General features: G+C 37.7%; 1 protein-coding gene across 1 annotated transcript in view; it reads left to right on the top strand.

Moving 5' to 3' along the window:
• Window positions 1-7,895: 7,895 nt before the first annotated feature.
• tead3a (TEA domain family member 3 a) overlaps window positions 7,896-25,728 on the top strand; it is a 31,738-nt gene continuing 13,905 nt past the window's right edge. Inside the window, 3 exon segments of the mRNA XM_073823655.1 lie at window positions 7,896-8,142; window positions 12,675-12,804; window positions 15,593-15,749. Coding sequence (XP_073679756.1) covers window positions 8,019-8,142; window positions 12,675-12,804; window positions 15,593-15,749 — 411 coding nt within the window. The 5' untranslated portion in view covers window positions 7,896-8,018.

Raw genomic sequence — 25,728 nt, 5'->3', positions numbered from 1 at the left:
TTCAAAGTTAATTGAACATTAAACATTAACAAGTCTTTATCTTTACAGAATAAAACTAAAATAACAGCCTCATGCAAAGCATTCTGGGAACCAAAATCTGAAGGAAAAAAACAGAAAAAGGTTGATGAAGGTTTCTGGTTCCCAGAATGCTTTGCAGTAGGTTGTTATTTTATAGTTTTATTCTGTAAAGACAAAGACTTGTTAATGTTTAATGTTCATTTAACTTTGAACAAACTGTTGCCAGTAAATAACATAAATTAAAAATCTACAGTAAGTTACTGGAAACCAGCTGCAGAACTACAGCAAATTTTTTACAGTGTATATATATATATATATATATATATATATATATATATATATATATATATATATATATATATATACACACATAGGTCCTTTTCAAAAAATTAGTATATTGTGATAAAGTTCATTATTTTCTGTAATGTACTGATAAACATTAGACTTTCATATATTTTAGATTCATTACACACAACTGAAGTAGTTCAAGCCTTTTATTGTTTTAATATTGATGATTTTGGCATACAGCTCATGAAAACCCAAAATTCCTATCTCAAAAAATTAGCATATCATGAAAAGGTTCTCTAAACGAGCTATTAACCTAATCATCCGAATCAACTAATTAACTCTAAACACCTGCAAAAGATTCCAGAGGCTTTTAAAAACTCCAAGCCTGGTTCATTACTCAAAACAGCAATCATGGGTAAGACTGCCGACCTGACTGCTGTCCAGAAGGCCATCATTGACACCCTCAAGCAAGAGGGTAAGACACAGAAAGAAATTTCTGAACGAACAGGCTGTTCCCAGAGTGCTGTATCAAGGCACCTCAGTGGGAAGTCTGTGGGAAGGAAAAAGTGTGGCAGAAAACGCTGCACAACGAGAAGAGGTGACCGGACCCTGAGGAAGATTGTGGAGAAGGACCGATTCCAGACCTTGGGGGACCTGCGGAAGCAGTGGACTGAGTCTGGAGTAGAAACATCCAGAGCCACCGTGTACAGGCGCCAGGTCAAGCCACTTTTGAACCAGAAACAGCGGCAGAAGCGCCTGACCTGGGCTACAGAGAAGCAGCACTGGACTGATGCTCAGTGGTCCAAAGTACTTTTTTCAGATGAAAGCAAATTTTGCATGTCATTCGGAAATCAAGGTGCCAGAGTCTGGAGGAAGACTGGGGAGAGGGAAATGCCAAAATGCCTGAAGTCCAGTGTCAAGTACCCACAGTCAGTGGTGGTCTGGGGTGCCATGTCAGCTGCTGGTGTTGGTCCACTGTGTTTTATCAAGGGCAGGGTCAATGCAGCTAGCTATCAGGAGATTTTGGAGCACTTCATGCTTCCATCTGCTGAAAAGCTTTATGGAGATGAAGATTTCATTTTTCAGCACGACCTGGCACCTGCTCACAGTGCCAAAACCACTGGTAAATGGTTTACTGACCATGGTATTACTGTGCTCAATTGGCCTGCCAACTCTCCTGACCTGAACCCCATAGAGAATCTGTGGGATATTGTGAAGAGAAAGTTGAGAGACGCAAGACCCAACACTCTGGATGAGCTTAAGGCCGCTATCGAAGCATCCTGGGCCTCCATAACACCTCAGCAGTGCCACAGGCTGATTGCCTCCATGCCACGCCGCATTGAAGCAGTCATTTCTGCAAAAGGATTCCCGACCAAGTATTGAGTGCATAACTGAACATAATTATTTGAAGGTTGACTTTTTTTGTATTAAAAACACTTTTCTTTTATTGGTCGGATGAAATATGCTAATTTTTTGAGATAGGAATTTTGGGTTTTCATGAGCTGTATGCCACGATCATCAATATTAAAACAATAAAAGGCTTGAACTACTTCAGTTGTGTGTAATGAATCTAAAATATATGAAAGTCTAATGTTTATCAGTACATTACAGAAAATAATGAACTTTATCACAATATGCAATTTTTTTGAAAAGGACCTGTATATTACTATTGTCAATGTGAAAAACAATCATATGCTGCTTCATATTTTTTTCTGGAAAGTGAAATATTTTTATTTCAAGATTTTTTGATGAATAGTAAGTTCAATAGAAGAGCATTTAGATGAAATAAATAATTTGTAACATTATTAATGTCTTTACTATGACTTTTAATCAATTGAATTCATCTTTGGTGAATAAAAGTATTATTTTACTTTTTTTTTCAAACTTTTGAGCAGTAGTGTATATCTACAATATAAAATAATTTGTAAATATTTTAAATGTAATTAAATTTTTTGCATTACCATAATAATTTTTCAATGTTATTTTTTATTTTTTAAATTGATTTTGGAATTAAGCCTACGTTCATTCTTGAGGTTTCCTAAAACCAAAAGCAAAACAAGACATGTCTTTAAATTTGCTCAATAAATCCCCCTCGGATTGTTTATAATAGTACAATGTGGGGTTAAAGGTTTAGACAAGATGCTTCTTTAATGAACACTGGTTATCCATCAAGAGTGTTGGATGCTTTTGGTTTGTCACTTGATTCTGTAACCTGATGTCTCTTCAGAGGCCAAGTGCTGCTGGTGTCTGCGGATGACCTTTTCATGATGTCTGCTCACAGATAAGGCAACATGCTTGAAACCAAGGTCAACATTTACTCATCAGCACTACACACAAACACCCAAACATAAATGCGCAACAATTCACATGCATTGACAGAACAATAAATAACTGAAATACTAATATTCCAGGTTCAATTGGGTACACTAAAGATTCAAGTTGAGCAAACTAATATTTAATAAGTTGACCTTTGGTGCATTCATACCAGTGTTTTTTGGCTGTCCATACTAGTATGTTATCCAGGTCTTGGTGTTTATTTCTAGATAGCATTGGCTAACAGGAGTGCTGTGTTATGAACCCAGCACACCTAAAACAGCAGTATTGTCCTTGGGGAGAGCTCTGTGTGTTTCCTGAGCCTTAGTGGATGCCTAAATTGGTCAGGCAACCCACACTCCCACTCCCACCCCCTTTGATTTCCCTGTTCTTCAGGCCTTTTTTGGACCGGGGTGCTCGTAAGCGAGAGGGAAGGAGAGAAGAGGACGGGAGGGGAAGGACGGAGGTGCGGGTGACACAACGGCTCTCCTGAGAGAGAGAAAGAGAGAGAGAGAGTGTTAGCGACACTGTAGCTTTCTTAATAAGGGCATGTCTGGAATGTCAGCCCTTCTCTCTCTGTAGGTCCATACCAGTGGTCTTCTAGTACCTCCTTATGATAACCGCTTTAGCTCAACTCATGCTGTTTCCAAAGTGCTGTGTTTTTGTTTTGGTTGCTTTTCTTGCATATTTGCCATATTATGGTTATTAGAGTCACTCATTGGGACGGATCCTTAAATTCCTCAGCTAAATAGTCTGTAAATATTTCAGACTCGGCACATCTTTGATTTAATGCCGACGTGGTTGGGTTAGCAAAATATAACAGAGGAAATTTCATTGATGTATTTTACTATTTATTAACCCCAAATGTAGTTAAATATAGCTTAGCACTGACAAATCTATTGAAAAACGTTTATGTCTTGGAGAAAGTTGCAGTGTCTTTGAAAGCCGAGGACAGAGCGCTCACCAAATCCAGAGCCACAAAAATGCATTGTGGGCAGTTCATATTAGTTTGCTCTGTTTTTCAGATTCATTTCGCATGGCCTCAGTGACTTCTTTAAAGAATGAAGGCACAATTGGTAATTTCCCTAAGATGAATGCCTGTATTTTTGTTTTAAAAGAAATGAACTACAACTTTAATTTGGAGCCATTATTGGGTCATAAAAATCTTTCGAAAGATTTTAAATTTTTTTTTCAATTACTTTTGTTCAGGAAAGGCACATTAATTTGATCACAAGTGACTGTAAAGACATGTAAAATGTTATAAAAGATTTACATTTATAGTAGGGGTGGGTAATGTGGCAAAAATATCATATGACAATTTATTTTTCAGAAATTTCACGATTTTATCGCGATTCTTCGTCATGTTGGTTTTACTATTTTGCAAGTTGTCTGAGCAGATTATAAAACCAAATATTTTAAAACCAAAGCCTTTAAACTTTAAACCTTTAGTCCAAAGTGGGCGAAGACAAAAAAATAAAAATCTTTGGCATTATTTTATCTTTGTTATTAAAAAAAAGGACAAAGATAGGTTAAATTGAATTAAAATATGTGAAAATAAAACACCATATAGTATATACACTATAAACTAAACTACACTAAAAAACAAAAAAAAATAATAATTTGTTTCGCTGCCTTAAAATTTAAAGTTGAAGCAACTCAAATATCTAAGATGTCACTTAGTACAACTTAACATTTCAAGTTGACTAAACTTTTTTGAGTTAAACTTAAGTCAGGTAACAAATTAATTTAAGTTGACTCAACAAATTGTTTTTTACAGTGTGTAGACATTTTTCTCTCAACTGTTAAACTTTAGACATAACCAACTGTGTTTAAATGTAATCCTTGTGTGTTTTAGCAAACCAGACACGAAAGACAGCTTAGTCCAGTAATCAGGCGCTGTTTGACAGTCTTTTAGCGGGCACGTTTAAGGTGTAGGCACGCAGTAGCACAATATGATATTTTTACAAAAGCAGATCGTGAAGACATTTTAATCATCCACGATCAAAAATCATCATATCGCACACCAACATGATGCTATTTTCAAAGATTTCATACATTGTTTGTTATTATTATAGATACTCTATGCATGTAAATATATGCATGTAAAAAAAAACATGTACATTTTTTACAAAAGTAATCGTTGGTTTTAAGCATTATTCAACTAGTAGTCGCACGTTTATTAATAAACCATATAAATCATAATAATGAGCCTTTTTATTGCCTACATAGCCTAATAAGTACTCAAGCGCATGCAAAAAAAGCTTGCCACATTGCACTGGCAGATATAATAATTATGAAATTTATAATTGATTATAATTAATCGATTAACTAGTTCTTTCTTTGTTTTCTGCCTAAAGAGATTAACTCTGCAAAAGCTTTAAAATGCTGGAAATAGTTATGTTGAATGTTGGAAAGTCATTAAAAAGGTGCTTGAATTTCTCTCTCAAAGGTTGTACAAACCCTAAAATGATTAATGTATTATTATTTATATACAACGATCGTCTGCGTGGTGCTGCTTAAAGTGCAACACATTTATACATTTCACCCTCTGTTGGAATAAAAGTGGTAACTTCTCCCCACCACCTTATAGGAAAAGTAAAATAATTAAATATAAGTCGATTCTGAGGTAAACCAATCGAACCAATTCAAAAAGAATCGCGATAGGTGAATCGATATTTTTCATGTCTGTAAGGCAAGTATACACAGAGTTTTGAAGTTTCACTCTTAAGTTCAGACCGAGATGACAGAAAGTACATCCAGTTTGCTTTACAGATTCAAAAGATTTAGTACTTTTATCTGTATGACCACGAATGATGGAGTATTTTAAGAGCAAGAGACTGCACTGGTGCCTCCATCTGTCATTTGGGTGTCCTGCCTGTACTATATTACCATATAGACCAGCCACTAACGATCTGTCCATCACAGACTGTGTGACTTCGCCACTACCTGTGGAATTTTTTTCTATGACTAAGTGACTACAGTTTTGAACGACCAAGCCTCTTAGTCGACTATTAGGGGGCAGCCCTACAATTAGGAGGCTTCTTTAATCATACAAATTTTTGTCTGGAAAGCAAAAGGCTGAAAAATTAATAAACAATATGTTGAAATGTCATTATTACTGCTTGCATTAATTGATTTGTGAATAGCCAACTTCCGTTGTCTGCTTTTACCATGACATTGGCCAATCTTTCTCAGACTGTCTTGTTGACACCAAGGAAATTTATCAGTGCCTTCCCTATCTTGATTTTCAATACCGCTGCTATTAATACCCCTCCAGCTCACGAAAGCTGTAAAGTACAGCCTTGAAAATCTGATATCTCGTCACCTGAACTTCACTTGACATCAGGAGTCTGAAAAATCTGGCGCCTTGCTCGGCAGCTCAGTGTGTCCTCCGCTCGCGACAGCCATTTTGTCTTTCCTTTCCAATTCTCCTCTTTCCGTCGTCGCATAATGGGATAAACTGATTGACAGGGCTTATGCAAATTATTATATGATCCCACAAGATTCTTTATTTAAAGCTGGGTTGGGAAAAGCTCCAGCTCCTAAGAGAGATTCATGGTCACACCATCTGGAATGATAGTTACTGTCAACCCTCCTATTGGTCTCAATTAACCAATTATTGTAAGACAGTCTGGAAGAGGCAGCTGATGCTCCTCTAAAGTTTTCACAGACCTTGTGTCTTCCACAGAGCACAAAGTTAGATATTTGGAAGACTCTTTATGTAGTTGTTTAACAAATCATGTCCTATATATTTCAAATTTTCAGATGCCACACAGTAGTTTTGTATGAGAAACATACTGAAAGCTAAGTATTTATTCACTGAAAACATCCCCTCTTTGTGACCGGATTACTAAGTTAGTGAGTTAAACTCTAATTCATGAACAAATCGGTTCACAAATTGTTCAGTTCAGTCAGATTTGTGACTCAGATGAACTGATTCATTGAACAGAACCAAAAATGATTCAAAATTGGCTGATTTGTTTCTAAAGATTAGTTTACTGGCTCAATAATTGATTGGTGATTAACAGCTAATAGGTTCTGAGTAAATGAATATACTGTATACATTTTAGTCTATTCATATGACTTGGAAAATAGCAGATGAATTGTATTGGCAAGTCATGATGAAATGGAAGTAGCAACAGACCTTTTCTTCTCATATTATGACATATATTCAAAATGAAACTATTAGCGAGAAAGAAAAATGTAGGATAATCATTTGGTTATATGCATCAGTTGTTGATTGGATGGAGGCTGAACTGAATGCAAGCTTGCAGCCAGTTGTAAGAAAGGGCGGAGTTTGCTTACTTCTACTCTCTGATTGGTGGAATTTCCAGTATAGAATCATGGGTAATGTAGTTTTTCACCATAAATATTTTTTATTAAACGCTATTAAACATGTTTATTTTAAAAATAAGTTGAAATAATGCAAACAAATGGGTTGAAGAAAAGCGTACAGCATCAATTAACAACCTCAAAACTCATAACAGGTCGGCCTATTCTTGATTACCTCGAAAAGAACTAAAAATGCTCTGTCATTTTCAGAGTACATGATCGTACAGATGAGAATAATGTATCATTTGAAACTGCAAAGGGTCTACTTTTATTTTTGTATAGTCATATGAACAGCAAAACAAGTGGAAATCGCTAAATGTTCATGGCCATTGTCACTCCCTCGCATACAACCTTTCTAACGCAATGTTGTTTTCTCAAAAACACAATCATGTACATTCATGCTGCTCACATATCATTGTAGCCAGATTTGTGCTAATTACAGTGTAATCAGACTTTAGATACTAATACTGTTTTTAAGATACTAAAAAAAATGTCAGGGCATGTCGAAACTTCCCCACGGCTCCAAAACCCCCTTAGACCCTAGAGCAGGGGTCACCACACTCGGTCCTGGAGGGCCGGTGTCCTACAGAGTTTAGCTCCAACCCTAATCAATCACACCTGAACCAGCTAATCAAGGTCTTAATAGGTATACTTGAAACTTCCAGGCAGGTGTGTTGAGGCAAGTTGGAGCTAAACTCTGCAGGACACCGGCCCTCCAGGATCAAGTTTGATGACCCCTGCCCTAGAGGGTTAAATGTTTATCAGTTATGGTTTAAAATCAATTTCCATATGGAGAAAATGAATGCAAGTTTACTTCTGGAATCTGATAGTTGTACTCATTGGACGAGTTTTTGATTTTAAATAACAGACATTATAACATTTTGGATGAATGAATCCTTAAATTGACCTCCTGTTGTTGTTCTTTCTGTCTCTCTCCTAGTCCTGGGTGTGAGGGCTCACGTAGGGGCCCAGGTGGAGCCGCCACCATTGCAGCCAACGAGTGGAGCACCAGCGAGAGCCCGGAGGAGGGGCAGGAGGATGGAGTGGACGGGCTGGACAAAGCCGGAATGGACGGCGACGCGGAGGGCGTCTGGAGCCCTGACATTGAACAGAGTTTCCAGGAGGCTCTGGCCATCTATCCCCCATGTGGCCGCAGGAAGATCATCCTCTCAGACGAAGGCAAGATGTATGGTAAGTCTTAAAAAAAGCTGAATGGCAGTCGCTTGATGGATTCACGTAGTGCTCAGATCAGACTGTCCTGGCAACGCAATTGAAACTAGAATAGAAAGAGTTGAAGTCATAAGAGAGATTTCTTGAAGTTGTTTTCTAAATATCCCTATAAAGAAAAATCGCAGCTCAGCTATTGATTGCAGCAGTGCTGATGCTGGAAAAAATGTAGTGAAACAAGGTAGTGACAATAAGGGCCAAGTCATGCTGTGGGAGTTTTGTTAAAGTGAATCAGAGGTTGAACTAGTGACACTTCCCACCTCCAGACTTTCCCGTTCCCACATGGTATCCACTGACAGGAATGCTGTGTCTCCCATCTGAGTCAGCATTCACAATAAAACATGAGTCAGCCATCTGTCTTATATCACGTGTGACATTTTTCTTTTTATCACAGCCAATACTGGGTGTATGATTGAGACATGACTCATTAGTTATTAAAAATACTTGATACTGTAAAGGAGTGGAATCATGTTTGTTTGGGTTTCATAGTGTATACATTACTACACATTTACATAGATGTGTCTGTCTGGCTGCTACCAAAGACATTTTCTAAAACGAGGTCAGTCTTTGATTGTTTACAGACCAACTTGAGTTATAGAAACCAGACTTTATGAGTCAAAATAAGTTAGTTATGAGTTATAAAAGCATTTGCTATCACTTTTAATCAATTTAATGCATACTTCCTGAATAGAAGTATTAATCTGTTAAAAAAATTAAAAGCGGTAGTGTGTATTGACATTTTAGCTGTAGGTATGAGAATAATGACATCTTTGCAAATGGTTGATCAAAAACAATTGGAGTTTTTTTAAGAGCAATTCTCTTTGATTCGTGTTTCACTGTTAATGTAAAGTTAGTAAATATTTATTGTCTATTCTAGCAGTTACTCTAAAGCGGAAATCGCAAAATTTGGGCAAAATTTCATTGTTTATTGTCAATAGTGTAGTGATGTAAAAATCACAGCTTACACAAAAATCACTTGCAAACAATTCAGCTTTCAGTTGGTCAATGCAGAAATTCTCATGACTATCTGTTGCAAAATCTCTGGGGAAATCTTTCAATCTTACATGAATTTCACAATCACATAGGCTCCTATTGAAATGTTTATATCTCATAATTCTGAGAAGAACAGTCAGAATTTTTATATCTCAATTCTGAGGAAAAAAGTCAGAATTGCGAGTTTTTATAATGCAATTCTGAGAAAAAAATTCTAAATTGTGAGTTTATATCACGCAGTTCTGACTTTATAACTCGCAATTGTGAATTTATACCTCAATTCTGAGGAAAAAAGTCAGAATTGCGAGTTTTTAAAATGCAATTCTGAGAAAAAAAAGTCAGAATTGTGAGTTTTTAAAATGCAATTCTGAGAAAAAAAAGTCAGAATTGTGAGTATGACGCAGTATGACTTTATAACTCGCAATTGTAAGATTATATATTTAGTGAGCACACTTTGATGTAATTCTTCAGAACATTTGTGATGTTACAATTACAAATCATTAGCATAAAAACTTAGGATTAGACTGTGTAACATTGAGTGTGTTTACATGGACCATCTTAATGCGATTATAATGAGATTTTGGCAATATTGCGATTAAACTTTTCTTCATGTAAACGCAATACTTCGATTATAATAATGCGATTAAGCTCATAATCGCAGCAAGCATAATCGTATTAACATAGGTGGCGCACGCCGATTTTAATCGAAATATACAGGCATGTAAACACCTTAATCGCAGTATTGCCGCTTTGACCAGAGTGCGCATGTGCTCGTGACTTACACGAATGACGTGCCATGCGCCTGCAGTAGGGCTGTGCGATTAATTGAAATCGTATCGAAATCGCGATGTGAACATACACGATTTCTAAATCGCCTTACAGCACGATTTTTTGCACGCACTCGACTTATACTTTTCCCGCAGCATGCTATTTGAACCGATCACAACACAGCGCGCCTAAACAGAGAGCAAGAACATGCCAACGTTCATGCTTGAAACCAGAAATGGTCGTGCTGGTTTTCTTAGCAGAAAGCAGCTAGACTCTGCCAGTGTTTTAATTGTTTTTATGTGGGACACTGTGGTCTGGGTTGTTGTTTTTTCAAACACACGCACGCACATACGCACACACATACTTACTTTTTGCCATAGGTCTGTTCTAAAGACATTTTGTTCTACCTTTATTGGGCAGGGCTCGAAATTGTGAACGTTTTGGTCGCATATGCTCCCAAAATTTAATCTGCGTGACCTGAAATTATATTTGGTACCATTCGTGCGAGTGCGAGAAACTGTTGTGGTCCGACTTGGTTTCATTTCTTTACCAAACTTTCGCTAACCTAACTACTGCACAGACTGCTGTGAGCTGATACAGTGACAGGTTCGCCATTCTCTCTTTCGATTGTGAAAAATAAAAGGTCTCAACAAACCGCTTTTGAAGAAATATAATATATTTCGTGCTATAGCGTACATTCTGTCAGATACAATTCTGGCGCCTCCGTGTCCATATACGTTACTGTACAACGCGGCATTCATCCACATCAGATGATAACTCAGCGGCAGAGTTCCACTCACACAGGGGCGTAATTTCCACTGGGGACATGCTTTTCAAAATCCTGTTTGTGTCTTCTCATATTTCAAATGGTTTTGTTATAATAATCTCTTTTATTGTAGAATGCACGCTCAGCGCCTTTGAGAGTCTCGCAAGATCGTTAAAACGAAAACCAAAAGTAAAACGCGGACGCGCATTCAAAAGCAATTTTAATATCCCGCGTTTAGAGAGCGACTCCTCAATGCGCGCAAATTAGGCTACATAAAATATCTAGCTAGCTATTAGTATGTGGGCTATAAAAAATATATTGTGCAGTTGTCTATAGTTCTGTATCATGCTTGAAAAATTCGGTCTCTATTTGCACTTTGAATATTGAAAGAGTAGCCTACTTTGATCATGTGCTTGTAAAACATCTGCTGTCAGAATCAGCCATGAAGAACTAAGATCAGTGCATTACTAAAAAGAAATTGGGTGCGCCTACATTTTTTTACCTGCTAGGTGATTTTTTTCCGCCTTCTGTTTTAGAGACATGTTACAGGTGTTTGATAAAGATCTAATTGTTTTCCTTAAAAAAAAATGTTTTAGATTCACACTGTAAGACATGTCTGTGTCAAAATCGTGATTAAAATCGAAATCGCAGTACTCGTGATAGGTTTCTTTTTGTCCATATCGCACAGCCCTAACCTGCAGACAGGGACTGCGCTACACAGGCTAGGGGGTATAGCCCCCCGTCAGAATTTTGAATATCCCGGTTTAGCCCCCCAAGCAGCTGAGATAGAAGAGTGCTGTCGTGTGCTGTTTGCACATATCTGTCACAGTAATCTGCCACACGTGTCATGTGAGCGCAGTTTCCTGCATTAGGCTACATTTAATCCATTACATAATCACTAAGATTGAGATGTGGTGTTCGTTTAATGTTTAATTTAAGTGTAAAGTATGCACAGTTCTGATTACGCATTCATATGAATTGTGTTAATGTTGAGCACACAACCCAGTCTCACGGAGCGCATGGTGCTGTCCAGTTTTGATGTCTTTCCTTTGCATGTAAAATGTCTTTGCATGTCTTTTTGGCCAGTACTCCCAAAATAGCTTATACTACTTTTTCAACTATTAAAATAGTTCAGTTATAGGCCAAATGGCAATGTAATTATGAAAAATGTTTGGAGCATTTTTTTTTTTCTGTTAAATACGTTTTTTTTTTTTTGTTTTTTTTTAATGACCAAGCGGCCAGCGGCAGACCGTGAGTTGATATGCTTGATCAATTTAGCCTTTTTAAAATCATCACGACTTGCCAAAATAAAATCTATAGATATTAAACAGTTCAAGCATATCGAAATGTTAGTTTAAACGTTTAACCTATATGTGCGCTGTAAGACTCATATCCTATACACTCACAAACAATATCTACTTTTCAAGAAAACAAAGAGGATGGGCTCACTTGGTCAGGAACAGGAATCTTTAGGCAATCTTTAGCCTTTTATGTGCGCTTAATAATAACACACTATTTGTGCGCATGATAAACTTGACTTTATGACCTACCCCTAATGCTTTTGTTAACCGATTATGGTACGCATCAGGATTTAATATATGATTGCTCACACAAATGAGCTCACTTGGCTTTGGGGTATTTGGACCTTTGACCCTCTCCGTAGAAAAGGCTTATGGAGACCGGCCCACATTCTTTTGTTTTTCCCCTTGGCTTGAAGGGGACACACATTCCACAACTCTGCGGCCTTGTCCTCCATCGTAACACTCCACCCACGGCTGTCACACGAGCTCTAATCCCCCTCGCAACAGATGAAGAAGGTTTGTTTCAACAGCCAGGCATTTTGTCCTTTTGTGGTAGCGTGATCCGTCGACTGCGTGTGTCCACTTACGTTACCCCACAGAGGCCCTTGGGCCCTGTCTTTTCCCTCCGCATGACAAGATCATCCCCTTTCCACTCTCAATACAAACAGCCTCGTCCCGGACTAGTTACGATACTTCTGCCAAGACCCTGATGTCAATCTCCGAAAGCGAACACGAGTCTCCTGATATGCCCCCTCTCTCTCTCTTCTACCCCCAGCGCACAAGTTCACCGGCCGCAATGTATACTTTGACTAGACAGCACTAAAATAGTCTGGCTATCTGAGCAGGAGAGAACTTCCCTAGTGACTTTGTGGATTGTTTTTGCACGCTTAGAGTTTGCTACAGACATTTAAAGGGGTCGTCGGATGCAAAATTAATTTTTACATGTTGTTTGAACTTAAATGTGTTGGCAGTGTTTGTACACATCCATCCTGTAATGATAAAAATCCACCCAATTTTTTTTTTTTTTTAAATCTCTATAAATAATACCCCCTTTCTAGGATCAAGCCATTCACAGATTTGTGTCAGAATTACGTAGTTCTGCACAGGCCCCTCCCACTATTGTCTATGTTCTTGCAAATCATTTGTTATCCAGCTTCACCTACAGAAGTAAGTATAAGTTTTTTTTTATAAATCTTTGCAAATCACATTTCCTAAAAATGCGCTAGTTCCGTGGCTAAATGCGGTAAAGTTTACAGTCTTAGAAAATTGCTCTTCACCCCACGGAAGAGAGGAGTGGGGTGAGCAGAGCTCATTAGCATTTAAAGGGAAGTGCACTAAAACAGCTCGCTGTGAACAGAGCTGTTTTTGAGGTAAAAGGGGTGTTGTTTTACACTACCATTGAGAAATTCTAACCAAAGTATGTTAGACTTTTCATTAAGACCCTAATCATATTAACTTGTGGAAAATGGGCATCCGATGGCCCCTTTAAGTAAAGTTGTGGGGAGGAATTGTCAACGGATGTCTAAAAGCTATAAAGTAAGTCTAAACCTAAAGTGAGAAATACTATTCAGTTTTGCTATTTAACTAGGGCCCAATGAAAACCGATTTTTTTTTTCACCCAAATTCTATTTATAATTTTTTATTTTTTCAAAATTTTCTGTATTCTTCTTTCAGACTCTGTTTTAATGGTTAAAAAAAAAATTAATCAAAAAGCATGTATAATTAATTTAAATCATTAAATTTACACAAATGTAACATTTTCAAGGCCCTCTGAAATATGTTTTTTGTTGTTGTTTTTCAGTTTTAATTTAACCATATTCTGTGTTTTCCATTCATTTTCTGGATTCTATTTTATTGGTTTCATTAAATTTCAAAAATCAATTAACTGATAAAAAAATCATTCTTTTCATTTTTTTGTGCGTTTTTAATATTATTGTTTTCCAGAAATACTGTGTTGTGTCTTTTTTCTGGTAAATAAATTCTAGTAAATAAATTGTCTGGTAAATATTCCTTAAAAATAATGTTTTAATAAAGCTACAGCCACAGTGAATATTTTACAGTGAATTTATAACACCTAAGAGGTGTTAAAACCCCTTTTAGCTGTTATAAATTCACTGTAAACCATGGCTTCATAGGGCTTATTGCTTTTATAAAACAGTTATTCCATATACGTAGTAAGGTTTCACAGTATAAAACAGAGCAAATAAAGTGTAATAATAGTAATAAATATATTATTCTTCAGCCAAACAATGTAGTTCCTCAGAAAGGGTTGTGTTTGCAACAAAGAGGTTGCCAAGCATCACTCAAACGTAATGTATGTTTGTAGAGTAATTTACAACAGCTTAGAACGTGGCTCAACCAATCAGAATCAAGGACTGGAACTATTAGTTTTATAGTAATTTTATAGTATTTTTTAGCAGTGACACTATCATTACATTAAGTAATATATGTCACAGTTTCTATAAGTTAAACCAATTTATTTTTTTATTTTTTTTATTTTTTTTTATTTGACGGGTTGCTGTTGAGACCTTGAAGTTTCTGTTTGTATCCACCTTATTCTTCAACGCGGAAGTAAAGCTGTATTCATGTCATGTCGTAATTCCAAGACAAGAACATTTGACATTCTACTTGTACTGAATTATGTGTTTCTATGGCAAAACTATCAATGCCAAAGCCATCACAAGCTCCTGAACGCGTAATTAAAACTTGTAAACTCGGAATGTTCTGACAATGTAAGTTGATTGTAGTGGCTTCATAAATTGGTTAAAAAAACATAAAAATGGTTGCTTTTGCTTCTTTGTAGTTGATTAAAATAAGCTGTTTCTTATATAAGACATTCTCCTTCTAGAAAGCATTTGATTGGTGCACAAGTCGATATTTTATGTCCATTTTTCTTAAATGGAAAGACTCTAAGTTTTAAGTTTATTGACTTAACTGTTAAATTCTGCATTAAATATGCTACTTATAAATTATGTCATTGGTTAGGACAACACTAGCATGGGCTCAAAGCTAAAACTATAAAGTATTTTACGCCAGGAATGCACTAAATTATGCTTTAAAATGCTATGCATGTTGGTATAGGCAGCTCACTATGTTTGCAATTGAAATATTTTGTCTCAGGTGTGCTGTGGAAACTAAAGGTTCAAGTTTTATTTTCTCTTGATCATCATCGCTTGCATTTAGCAGTCGTTAATGTTCCTCTGAGCTTCATTACTCGCTGCAAAACTCCTGCTGTCTTCTAAGAGAAAACAGCTTTTCTAATAAAGTTCACTCTCGTTGCACCGTGGGAAGGCTGGTAAACAATCCGATGTTCCCATCCAGTGAGCTTGATTTGTCATCCTGCACCTGTGATGTCTTGCCAAGTTTCTTGTTTAAAGTCTCGACCTGCAATCATTTTAGTTTATCGCCAGTGTGTCAAAGCTGTTTGAGAAATAATATATCAACGCTAACGCTTAGCAAATGATCTCAAGGTCTTTTCTGAACTAGGCCAATTTGTGGCTCTGTTCATCATTACGCATCCTTTTATGTTAGTAGTAGCTATTTATTGAGCTTGTTGATAGTTACGGTTGTCTGTTTTCACATGAAGGTTTGAATTAGGACCATCTCGCAGAGGGCGCATGACATCATCTCAGTTGCACAAGCTTCCCAGATGTGATGGATCCTCTGAGGAGATGTCATGGAGATATTCTGCTCCCCCATCTGTGGAGATGAGTGACAAAGCATTGTGCATTTGCAAGAGATGGGTAAAAATGTTCTCTAGGAAATGTCTCGACTGTGGCACAGTGGTTAAAGGGATAGTTCACTTAAAAATGAAAATTATGTCATTGATTACTCACCCTCTTGTCGTTCCAAACCTGTAAGACCTTGGTTCATCTTAATTAGGATATTTTTAATGAAATGCAAGAGCTTTTTGACCCTGGATAGACAGAAATGCAACTGACACATTCAAAGCTCTGAAAGGTAGTAAGGACATTAAATAGTCCATGTGGCATCAGTAGTTAAACCTTAATTTTATAAAGCTGTAAGAATACCTTTATTTAATAAGATGAACAATGGTCTTAACGGTTTGAAACGGCATGAGGGTGTGAATTAACGAAAGAATTTTCATTTTTGGGTGAACTATCCCTTTAATTAACATTGTGCTGTGGTGCTGAAGTGGATGATGTAGGTTCGAGCCTGGCTTGTAGTATTTCCTGATTCCTTTTTTTTTACCCTAGATATGTTATATGTGTTCTATAAGTGTTTAAAATTGTTAGTATGGGTCAAAATAGTGATCCTCTGCAGTGAATGGGTGCCTTCAGAATGAGAGTCCAAACTGTTGATTAAAACATTTTAATAATCCACAAGTAATCCACATGATCTTGATGGATTTGTTTCATACAAACACTCACCGTTGTGCTTTACAAGACATTAACTGATGGACTAGAGTTGTGTGGATTACTTATAGAGTATTGTGAGTTTATCGGCTGTTTGAACTCTCATTCTGATGGCACCCATTCACTGCAGAGGATCCACTGGCGAGCAAGTAATGTAATAAATTGCTACAAATCTCTTCTGAAGAAATAAACTCCTGTACATCATGGATGGCTAAAGGAAATTTTCATTTTGGGGCAACTATTGCTTGAAAGTGCTGAGGAAAGCAACAAACATTAGGACTACAGGGATCTGAGGAGGAGTAAAGGTTGAGGGTCAGTTGAGGGCAACTTAAGGGTCAGTAGGTGAAGGTTTGCTCTTCAGGGGTTGTCAAAGGTCAGGGTGTGGACTCTACCCTTCCGTATTTTAAAGAGTTAAAAGGGTTTCAATTCAGTGAGAGAGAGAGAGATGTAAATGCTTCAGGAACTGTGTTCTTTAGATGTTTTCCACTTCAGATAAGTTCTAGCCTGAAGTGGCGTTCTGAGATGGCATCATTTGAAAACGTTTTTGACCTTTTGATCTCTCACAGTGGAGATGGACCAACTGGCCAGTTGTCTCATGCTCTAGCTCAAATGTTTTGACAATTTAGGTGAGAGCTCGTATCTGTTTCAGAGCAAGTCAAAACATGTTCTGCAGGATTGCCAGTAGTTCAGACAGGATCTTCTGGAAATATTTGAACTCACACACATTTACGCATACTGCTCGTAATTATTGCCTTTGCCTATCTACGTCATGCTTCATAGTTTATGTATATATTGCTAGTGAGCTTATAACTGCATGTCTTTACCTTAATCCCTAGGAATCACCCAAAGTACCTAGTAAGTTGTTTTTTAAGTAGGTGATTCAAGTTTCAGTTCTATAAAATATTTGACATATTTATTATTCCAAAGGTATGTCATAAGTAAAATGCATGTTAACATGGTCCTAAGATTTTCTTTTTGTCAAGAGAAATTGAGCATTTTCATGTCTTTTCAAACATTGAGTATTTTGTTACAGTGCAGTAGAAGGTGTATCTCCGTCATGTGCACTGACTAATATACTGTATATGTTCGATTAGTAGTATTTATTAGTAGTATGTACATTGCCATGAGATGAAGTATCCAGTCATGGCCTAGAAAAATATATATTATAATACATGGGGCGGGTCACCCCTCAAGGTGCAATGTTAGGATTATATGTGCAGCGGAACAATACTTGATCTCGCTCACACCCTATTATTATTATTATTATTATGAACAATATGTATGTCTAGGGCTGTTTTGTAATGGTATAACCAATAATGTATCCGTTTTAAATTATCAAATTTGTTTTTGAAGATGCTTCATCCATGCCAGCAGGTGTCAGTATAAAGCCCAGAAATACCATTATATCAACTAGTGAAATAATAAGAACATTCTCTGTGTGGATTTTAAAATAGGGTAACCATTAAATAAAACTAGTCTATGCTTTTCAAGGTAAAGGGTATAGGAGTTTGGGAGCACTTGACCAGCTACAAATACAAAAAGTTGGAGTCTTTATTCAGGTGACGTTCTTCTACAGAGAAGGTTTCCAGTCTAGTGTCTCCAGTGAAAACATCAAGAAACTACAACATATGGAGATTTGTTGGAACACAATACAGCACATATTGATGTATTGTCTGATATGAAAAATAATAATATAAGATGCCAGTGGACTGGCAACAGTTCTGTGAGAATCTAATTTGAATGGCATGGCACCTGTTTTTGATTGGCCTTTGGTTTGGTCTTTCTTTCGATTGGCAGTTTCCAATCTTTTACTGCGGGCCAAAGTTAACAGGTGGGTTGTGGGAAAGTTGTTAAAAGGCAGGTGGTTTTGGTCAGTAAACATACACATCTGGTGGGATGGAGGGTTAACCAGGGTGAACTTTGGGAGGAAACTGTTGAGGTGAAAAATGATCCATGAAGGAGAGGAAAACTAGAAGAGGCAAGGTGCTAATCATCATCTTTTCTATAGACTTCTTGCCAAGTGCCCCACAAGGCAAGTCCAAAAGGTCTTGCAGTCTTGCAATTAGTTTAGCACTTTCTAAATGGTTATATCAACAGGACTGACATAATTGAAAACTAGAGCTCAGTCCTTGGTTCACCTTCACATGCTTGTCAATGCGGTCCAAAAACACATGCAAGCACCTTTCACTTGCCGTCTCGCATACTTATCCCAGCTGGAGCACAAGTTGCCCATTCTGTTTTTAGGAAAGGAGGATATGCCAAAGCTATTAAGAGGAGCTTTTTAAGGGGGATAAATGTGTGCAAACCAGGTTTCATTTCACTCCTGCTTTTCCTGGACGTACTTTAGAGGAATCTGGGAGCAAATCAGCACTTTCCTCTGGCACAGCCTCAGTCAGATCTGCAGGAGTATTTATGCAGACATTGATATGAAGTGGATGTTTAACTGGACCTTTTTATACTCAGCACTTTGTCAGTGGAATGGTCAGCCTTTCATTTTCCTACCAAAAAAGCAGGTAGACAATTTTAGCTCCTAATGAGACGAAAAGAGTTGCTCTTTTGTACTCTGAGGTAGTTGTTGTAAAAAGTTGGCTTCTGGTAGACTTTTTTTTTTTTTTTTTTGCTTCTGGTAGCAGTTTTTTTTTTTATTTCATGCAGGAAGTTAAAGGGGTAAAGGCATAGAGACACAACACAGATTCATAACTAAATCTCCCATGTGACCATGAAGCCTCAACATGTCTGGATTACTTTGAAGTATGTTAACCTCTAGGCTACCTCTTCAGAAACAACTTGATTAAATTCTGCCTCACATTCTACGATATTTTGGAAGGGTGTTATGGCATAAGGGGCTTTCACACCGGAGAAACCTTTTCATAGTTCCTAGAACTATTGGCGGAAGTACCCACTTTTTGGCATGTTCACATCACAGGAACTAGGAATGTATTAATTTAGGAACTCTGTTTGGGGGAACAAAATTAGCTCCTACTTTAGAGTAGGGTCTAAAACAGTTTTATCGAAACTACCAGTGATGTAAGTGTACGCTGATTGACCAAACGTATATGAGACACCGGCTACCCGGCATTTTTAAAAACCCATGTAAAAATATTTACTCCACGAACATGGTAAACAGTGATAACAGCATTTAGCTACCTGTTGTCTGCAGCGTTGTGTTCTTTTCTCAGCCTCGATGATATGTAACTCTGCAAGCTGTTGTTGGAGATTTATTTGAATTTTCATGCTCTTTCAATCTGCATTTACATTCCATCTGTTATTATAAAACCCACGACACACAACAAAAACAGCTCCAATCACAGCGTCCTTCATTTACCTGTTATTGATGTTTGTAAATGCCACAAATAAAGATGTTGCTGTTGGCCACTTCAGGGTTCCTGCTACTGGTAAGAATGCATCCAGGAAAATGGCCTGAGGGGGAAATTGGTTTTCTAGAACTACCATGCTAACTAGCTCCTAGAACCGAGCTCCTAGAACTACGGGGTGTACGCACTTTTTGGTGTGTTCGCACCGCAGGAGCTAAGAACGTATTTAGTTTTAGGAACTCTGTTTGGGGGAACTAAATTAGCTCCTACATCAGAGTAGCTTTTTGCTCTTTTAGTTGCGTAAATTGTGCATTAACATTCCATCTCTATTATCACAAAACCCACGACACACAAAAAAACAGCTCCGATCATGGCGTCCTCCATTCACAAGCCGTCACTGTTGGATATTTCACAGTTTCTGCTGCCGGTGCGAATGCAACCAGGATTATAACTACATAATGAATTGGAGGGGTGGTATGGCATAAGGCAGCTTTCGCACCAGAGGAACTATTTCATAGTTCATAAAACTATTCTGCCCTCCAAAGGCAAAGCGCTGTAACTACACATTTGGTCAAAATTGAGTTAAGGCCTAAAATGGACTTTGTGTCAACTGTGGCATCTTTACACTGCCGATTTAAGGCGGCTCTAAAGCGGGTCTGTGTCTGCTCAGAATTCAGTGTAAAGACGCAACGCCACATAAAAGCCGACCTAAAATATGCCGGGTCTGACCCACCTCAGTCCCTAGTATCAAAGGCAACACAATGCTGTTTTGATTCAGTGTAAATGAAACGCGAAACAGTGCCACTCTAAGCAGCGCCGTTGTCATGACAACTTAAAAGAGGCCTGTCAGTTCGAGCCAAAAATAGGAGAACTTTAATAAAATATAAAAGTAGGCTAAATAAATAAATTGTATTTAAACTCGTGATCTGGTGAGGGCGGCGCAGGCGCTAATGCTGTAATGCTTAATGCCTGATTTAAGGAAAGGAAAGGAAAGGAGGTGAAGTGAGGCCAAGTATGGTGACCCATACTAGGAATTTGTGCTCTGCATTTAACCCATCCAAGTGCACACACAGTAGTGAACACACACACGGAGCAGTGGGCAGCCATTGCTGCGGCGCCCGGGGAGCAGTTTTCCCCAGGGATCAGTGCCTTGCTCAAGGGACTCACCTCAGTCGTGGTATTGAGAGTGGAGAGAGTGCTGTACATTCACTCCCCCCACCTACAATCCCTGCCCCCAAAAGTTGAAATGTTATGTTATATGCACAAGTTATATGCATCCAAAAGTTGACTACAGGATTGCCTTGCCGGTAATGAATGAAATTCGGTCTTGACCAAATAAAAAGTTTCGTTTTCATACAGTGAAACAAAATTATGTCAATGATTCTTTAATTTTAAATATGATCAAGAATTATTTTATTTCGATCTGCAGTGTAATAAAAGTTAAGAAAAAGATTAGCCCTTAGCCACAGGGCTTTTTTTTACTTTTTAAAATGTGTTATGAATAATAATTAATCAACTTTAGGCTTGCTTAACGAATTTTTATACAAACATGACGAAATAAAATCATTATATAATTATACTAGTTTTAGCTATCAAATGGATAAGGAAATTATAGTGCTTTGAATTTCTAAATTTCGTTCGTTTCGTTCTCGGAAAATGTAAAGAAAAAACATACCATTTTTACTTTGAACCAATTCCTTTTTAGTCCATGATTTTAGACAAGCATACATGAGATAATTTATATATTATTGGTAAAATAAACTTTTAAAAATAGCGCTAGAAAATTTATTTATGCTAGAAATTTGACTGGAAATAAACATAGACCATTTGAAAAGACACGAGTCTAATAATAATTTCAAAACAACAGAGAAGCATCGGGTTTAACCAAAATATATTCAAGACTGTGACATTTAATAGGAATACCAAACATAGCAGGAAATCTAAAGTTTTCTGTTATATTAAGCGCAAATTAAGAAAATTAAAACAAACATTTTAATGGGTAAAACAGGTGTTGTCCGCAGTGTTGTATTTTGGTGCGGCTACCAAAGATGCGCGGTTTACGAGTCATCCAAAAATATTTTTAATGATATTCAGGTCGCGGTCGGTCGGGTTGTTTGATATAAAGATGCCAATTAAACCTTTGTAATTTTATATAGTACTAGACACACTTTTCTATGAAATACATATACCTACACTTTATTGGCTGAATAATATTTACCTTTTGAATGTTGAGCGTTATTAACTGTTGAATAAATGCTGACGTGGGACAAAATGCCCGATTTCCCAACACGTTGAACTGAGCAATGCCATTGTACCATTTTAATAGGCTACTTTTAAACGAATATAGCTCAGTAATGTCAGTTTTATATATTTTCTGAGAGGGGTGGGATTTTTGTTGGGAAAGTCCGGGGAGGGAGAGACGCACACTTCGATAGACTGGATAAACACATGCAGTATCTTAATTGTTAGAAAATGGTATTCCTAATCAAGGTCTCGAATATTTTGATTATGTCCAATGCTTCTCTTTCTTTTTGGATTTATTAGACACATTTCACTATGTCTTTTCAAATTGCCTAGGTCTGTTTAATTTCATTAATTATAAAATTTAGCACTTTTTTAAACGTTTATTCAAGCTATAATATATAAATTATCTCATGTATATGCTTGTTTAAAACCAGGGATTAAAAAACGAATTCCGAATAAAAACTGTACTTTTTCTTTACATTTCCAGAGAGCGAAACGAACGAAATTAAGAATTACTTAATGAATTCAAGGCACTATAATTTCCTCTTATTAACAACTATTATAGCTATACAATATATATATATATATATATATATATATATATATATATATATATATATATATATATATATATTAGTGGTGGGCATAGATTAATTTTTTAATCTATATTAATCTAGATTAAATCTTGGAATTAATCTAGATTAATCTAGATTAAAATAGCTAATTTGAATTCTGCTGAAGGCATTCAGAATATGTGTGCTACCCAAATAATGACTAAAAGTAAGTCTTCAAGAACGGGCCAGGTGGCGCATTAGACCAGGCGCTCATCTCCTGTTTCCAAAATGCATCACAAACTGCTTGACAATTGCATTTACAACATAATTACCTATACAAACTTGTGTAACCAAGTACTTCTGCGCAAAAGGCTGCAGGACGTGCGCGTTGCCGTTAAATACACAGACGCGCACGGGTATGGATTTCTGCGTGCATAGTCTTCCATTAAACTGCGTTGCTTTTAGAAGCGTCAATTCAGTTGTTGCATATAGTTTAATGTCTTTATTTCGGGATTATCAAAGTAAATTATAACTCTTGAGATTTTACTGGGGCACAGCAGATTTTCACTGGGGCACGTGCCCCAGTAAAAAGGGTCTAGCAACGCACCTGCCCTGAAGCGGCTTCATAGCTGCATCCATGTTTGCACGTCTCATTTGATGTGGTAATTTCACAGAAGTTGAAGACTCGTTCTCGCCTCCTACAGTGCAATTCGACTAGGTATACGTCATTCGCGCTAACATATCAAGGTGAAAGTCATCATAGTTTACGTAGTTTAGACCCAGCTCCCAACCCAACTTTGAGAATAGATTAACGGCGATATTTTTTTTATCGCCTGATAAGAGTCTCACGTTAACGCCGATAACGGCCCACCACTAATATATACAGTATATATAACGGCCCGAGGGAGAAATTGGTTCTCTAGGAACCACTCTGCTGGTTAGTTCATATAACTAAGCTCTTAGAACTACCTCTATCCCAAAATGGTACTCTCAGCCCCTACAGTCCTCCTTCTAGTCCATACTATGGTGACTTATTTAGACACAAATTGTTGGGCAGTAGTCTCCTGTAAAGTCTGCAGGCTTTGCAAAAGAGAGCATGAAGTGTGCATTTCAGATGCGATGAGGCATTTATAAGCACTCTTCGCAATAAAATGACAAATGAGATAACCTATGAAAGAGAGGTCCAGTCCTGCACCTGGAGGGTCCCTGTCCTCAGGATGTCTAGAAACTTCAAGGCAGTTGTGTAGGAGATCTGCAGGATGCCTTTCAAGAGCAGGAATGGACAACCCTTCCCCCTAGAATAGAGCTAGTAATCATAAAGTTGGCACTTGCAGGGAGGAGCCTCTAGTTAAGGGTTCCTCAAATCCGGTGCTGGAGGGCATCTGCCCTGCAGAGTTTAGCTCAAACCCTGATCAAACTCACTTGCCTCAGGTGTGTTTGATTAGGACTAGAGCTAAACTCTTCAGGGTATTGCCCTCCAAGGCAAGTTACTCTAGTTACTCCTGTGGGATTGTCCTTGCAATAAACTCCTTGTACTGTAAGTCACTTTGGATACATGACTACTTGCAAAGATGAATGAACCCATGAAGTGACCTTTCTAGATGAATGTGCATGTGTTGACCTCTTTCCGCCTCTCCCTTGTCATGTCCTCTGTCTTTCTCTTTCTGCTGACTTCTTCCATACTCCCTACTACAGTCTCCCAGTCTTTTCTTTCTTTCTTCCTCTCCAAGCCTCCCAGGAAGTGCAGCCTTTCGTTTAGGGTCGTAAACACTCTATTTGTGGGCAGGTAGCCTGCAGGCAGGCTAGGGGGTAGGTGCCCTCTGAAAGCTTTTGGCTGGGCCTCAGGAGTTCAAGGCTGCTGAAAAAGAGCCAGAGTCTCTCTCTCTCTCAGAGTCTCCTCTGCATGTCTGGAACAGAAGATGTTTGCCTTCTCTTTTACACGTGTTCTGTCTGGATGTTTTTCTCTCACTAAGGCTGTCTGAATGGCTAATCCTCTTTGACATTCGCCTGTGTTGTCCTTTCATCAGTAATAGATAATTAAATTAAATTGAAGAGGCTCTAATTTGTTCTAGTTGGTGTGACAAAACACTGGACATCTCTCGTATCATCTTGGTATTATACGCTCACTCCATCTAAACTCTCAAACCAGGTCAACGTCAGGGGGGCATGACCTGCAAATGCCCCCCTTGGCGTTGACCCTCTTCCCCTCCTCTCCCTGTTGAACGTGAACAAATTTAAAAGCTAAAAGTGAGCACACATTTAAAGATTTGGTTTTTGCATTGCAAACTCATGACGGCATTGGCTCAACCAGTGTCATGAGTTTGGAGTGGGACTATCAGTTACTATTTCATTGTGTTTAGTGCCACTAGTGGTAAAAACTGGTTTATTAATCACCTGGCTAATATACATCAGTCTATAACCACAAAGAATCTATCATGACAGGAAGTGGATCTTCTGCACCATATAGAGGAACATGGTGCTTTGTTTATATTTGGGTTGTCTTATCACAAATCTCTTCATTTGTTTGCACAATGTCCAAACATGTTGTTTGCTGGCGACATGCCTGTGTATGAGTCCCTGGTGTTATATGGCTTGCGGTTTGGGAGCAGGGTTTCCTGTGTTGGGTTCAGGTGGTCCGGCTGTCAGTGAGTGGGATGCCAATGGGGAGGGTGGGGGGTGTCAAGAAAGATTCACATTTGAAACTTTGCACAGCTGTTCACAAGGTCAACCCTTTATAAACTGTGATGAAATCCTCTTTATCTCTCTACCTCAATTTTTCTACTCCCACTCCTGTCCCTTTTTCCAATATCATCATGCTAATGCTGTTATACAAACTGATATATAACAGTACTCATTTAATAAATTGCTCTTTTTATGAAAACATTTGTCCACTTGGGGCAGCTTAATTGGTCAACGCCCTGACACATGGTGGCCCTATTTTTTTTTTTTTTTTTTTGCCAAGTCACCACCCATATCACCTGACTCATCTGTCACAAGCCTTGTCTTTCAATGGTCTATTAATAAACTAATGGTCTCATAGAAGGCTTTACACCCTACTGTGATATTGCTGGTGAAGGCATTACAGCATTCCATCTGCTTTTCTGTGTATATTAGTCTCCGTTCCCAGCAGCTTTATTTAAAAGTGTTAAATTACGTGTGAAGAGAAAAATATTAATGTTTATTCATTGGGGAGCCACTTTTATCCATTAATGAAACATTGTAGCAGTTAATGTT

This window comes from Garra rufa, chromosome 18 (assembly GCF_049309525.1).
Source record: "Garra rufa chromosome 18, GarRuf1.0, whole genome shotgun sequence".
In the NCBI taxonomy this organism is placed as follows: domain Eukaryota; kingdom Metazoa; phylum Chordata; class Actinopteri; order Cypriniformes; family Cyprinidae; genus Garra; species Garra rufa.
This window is presented reverse-complemented; position numbering and strand designations above follow the sequence as displayed.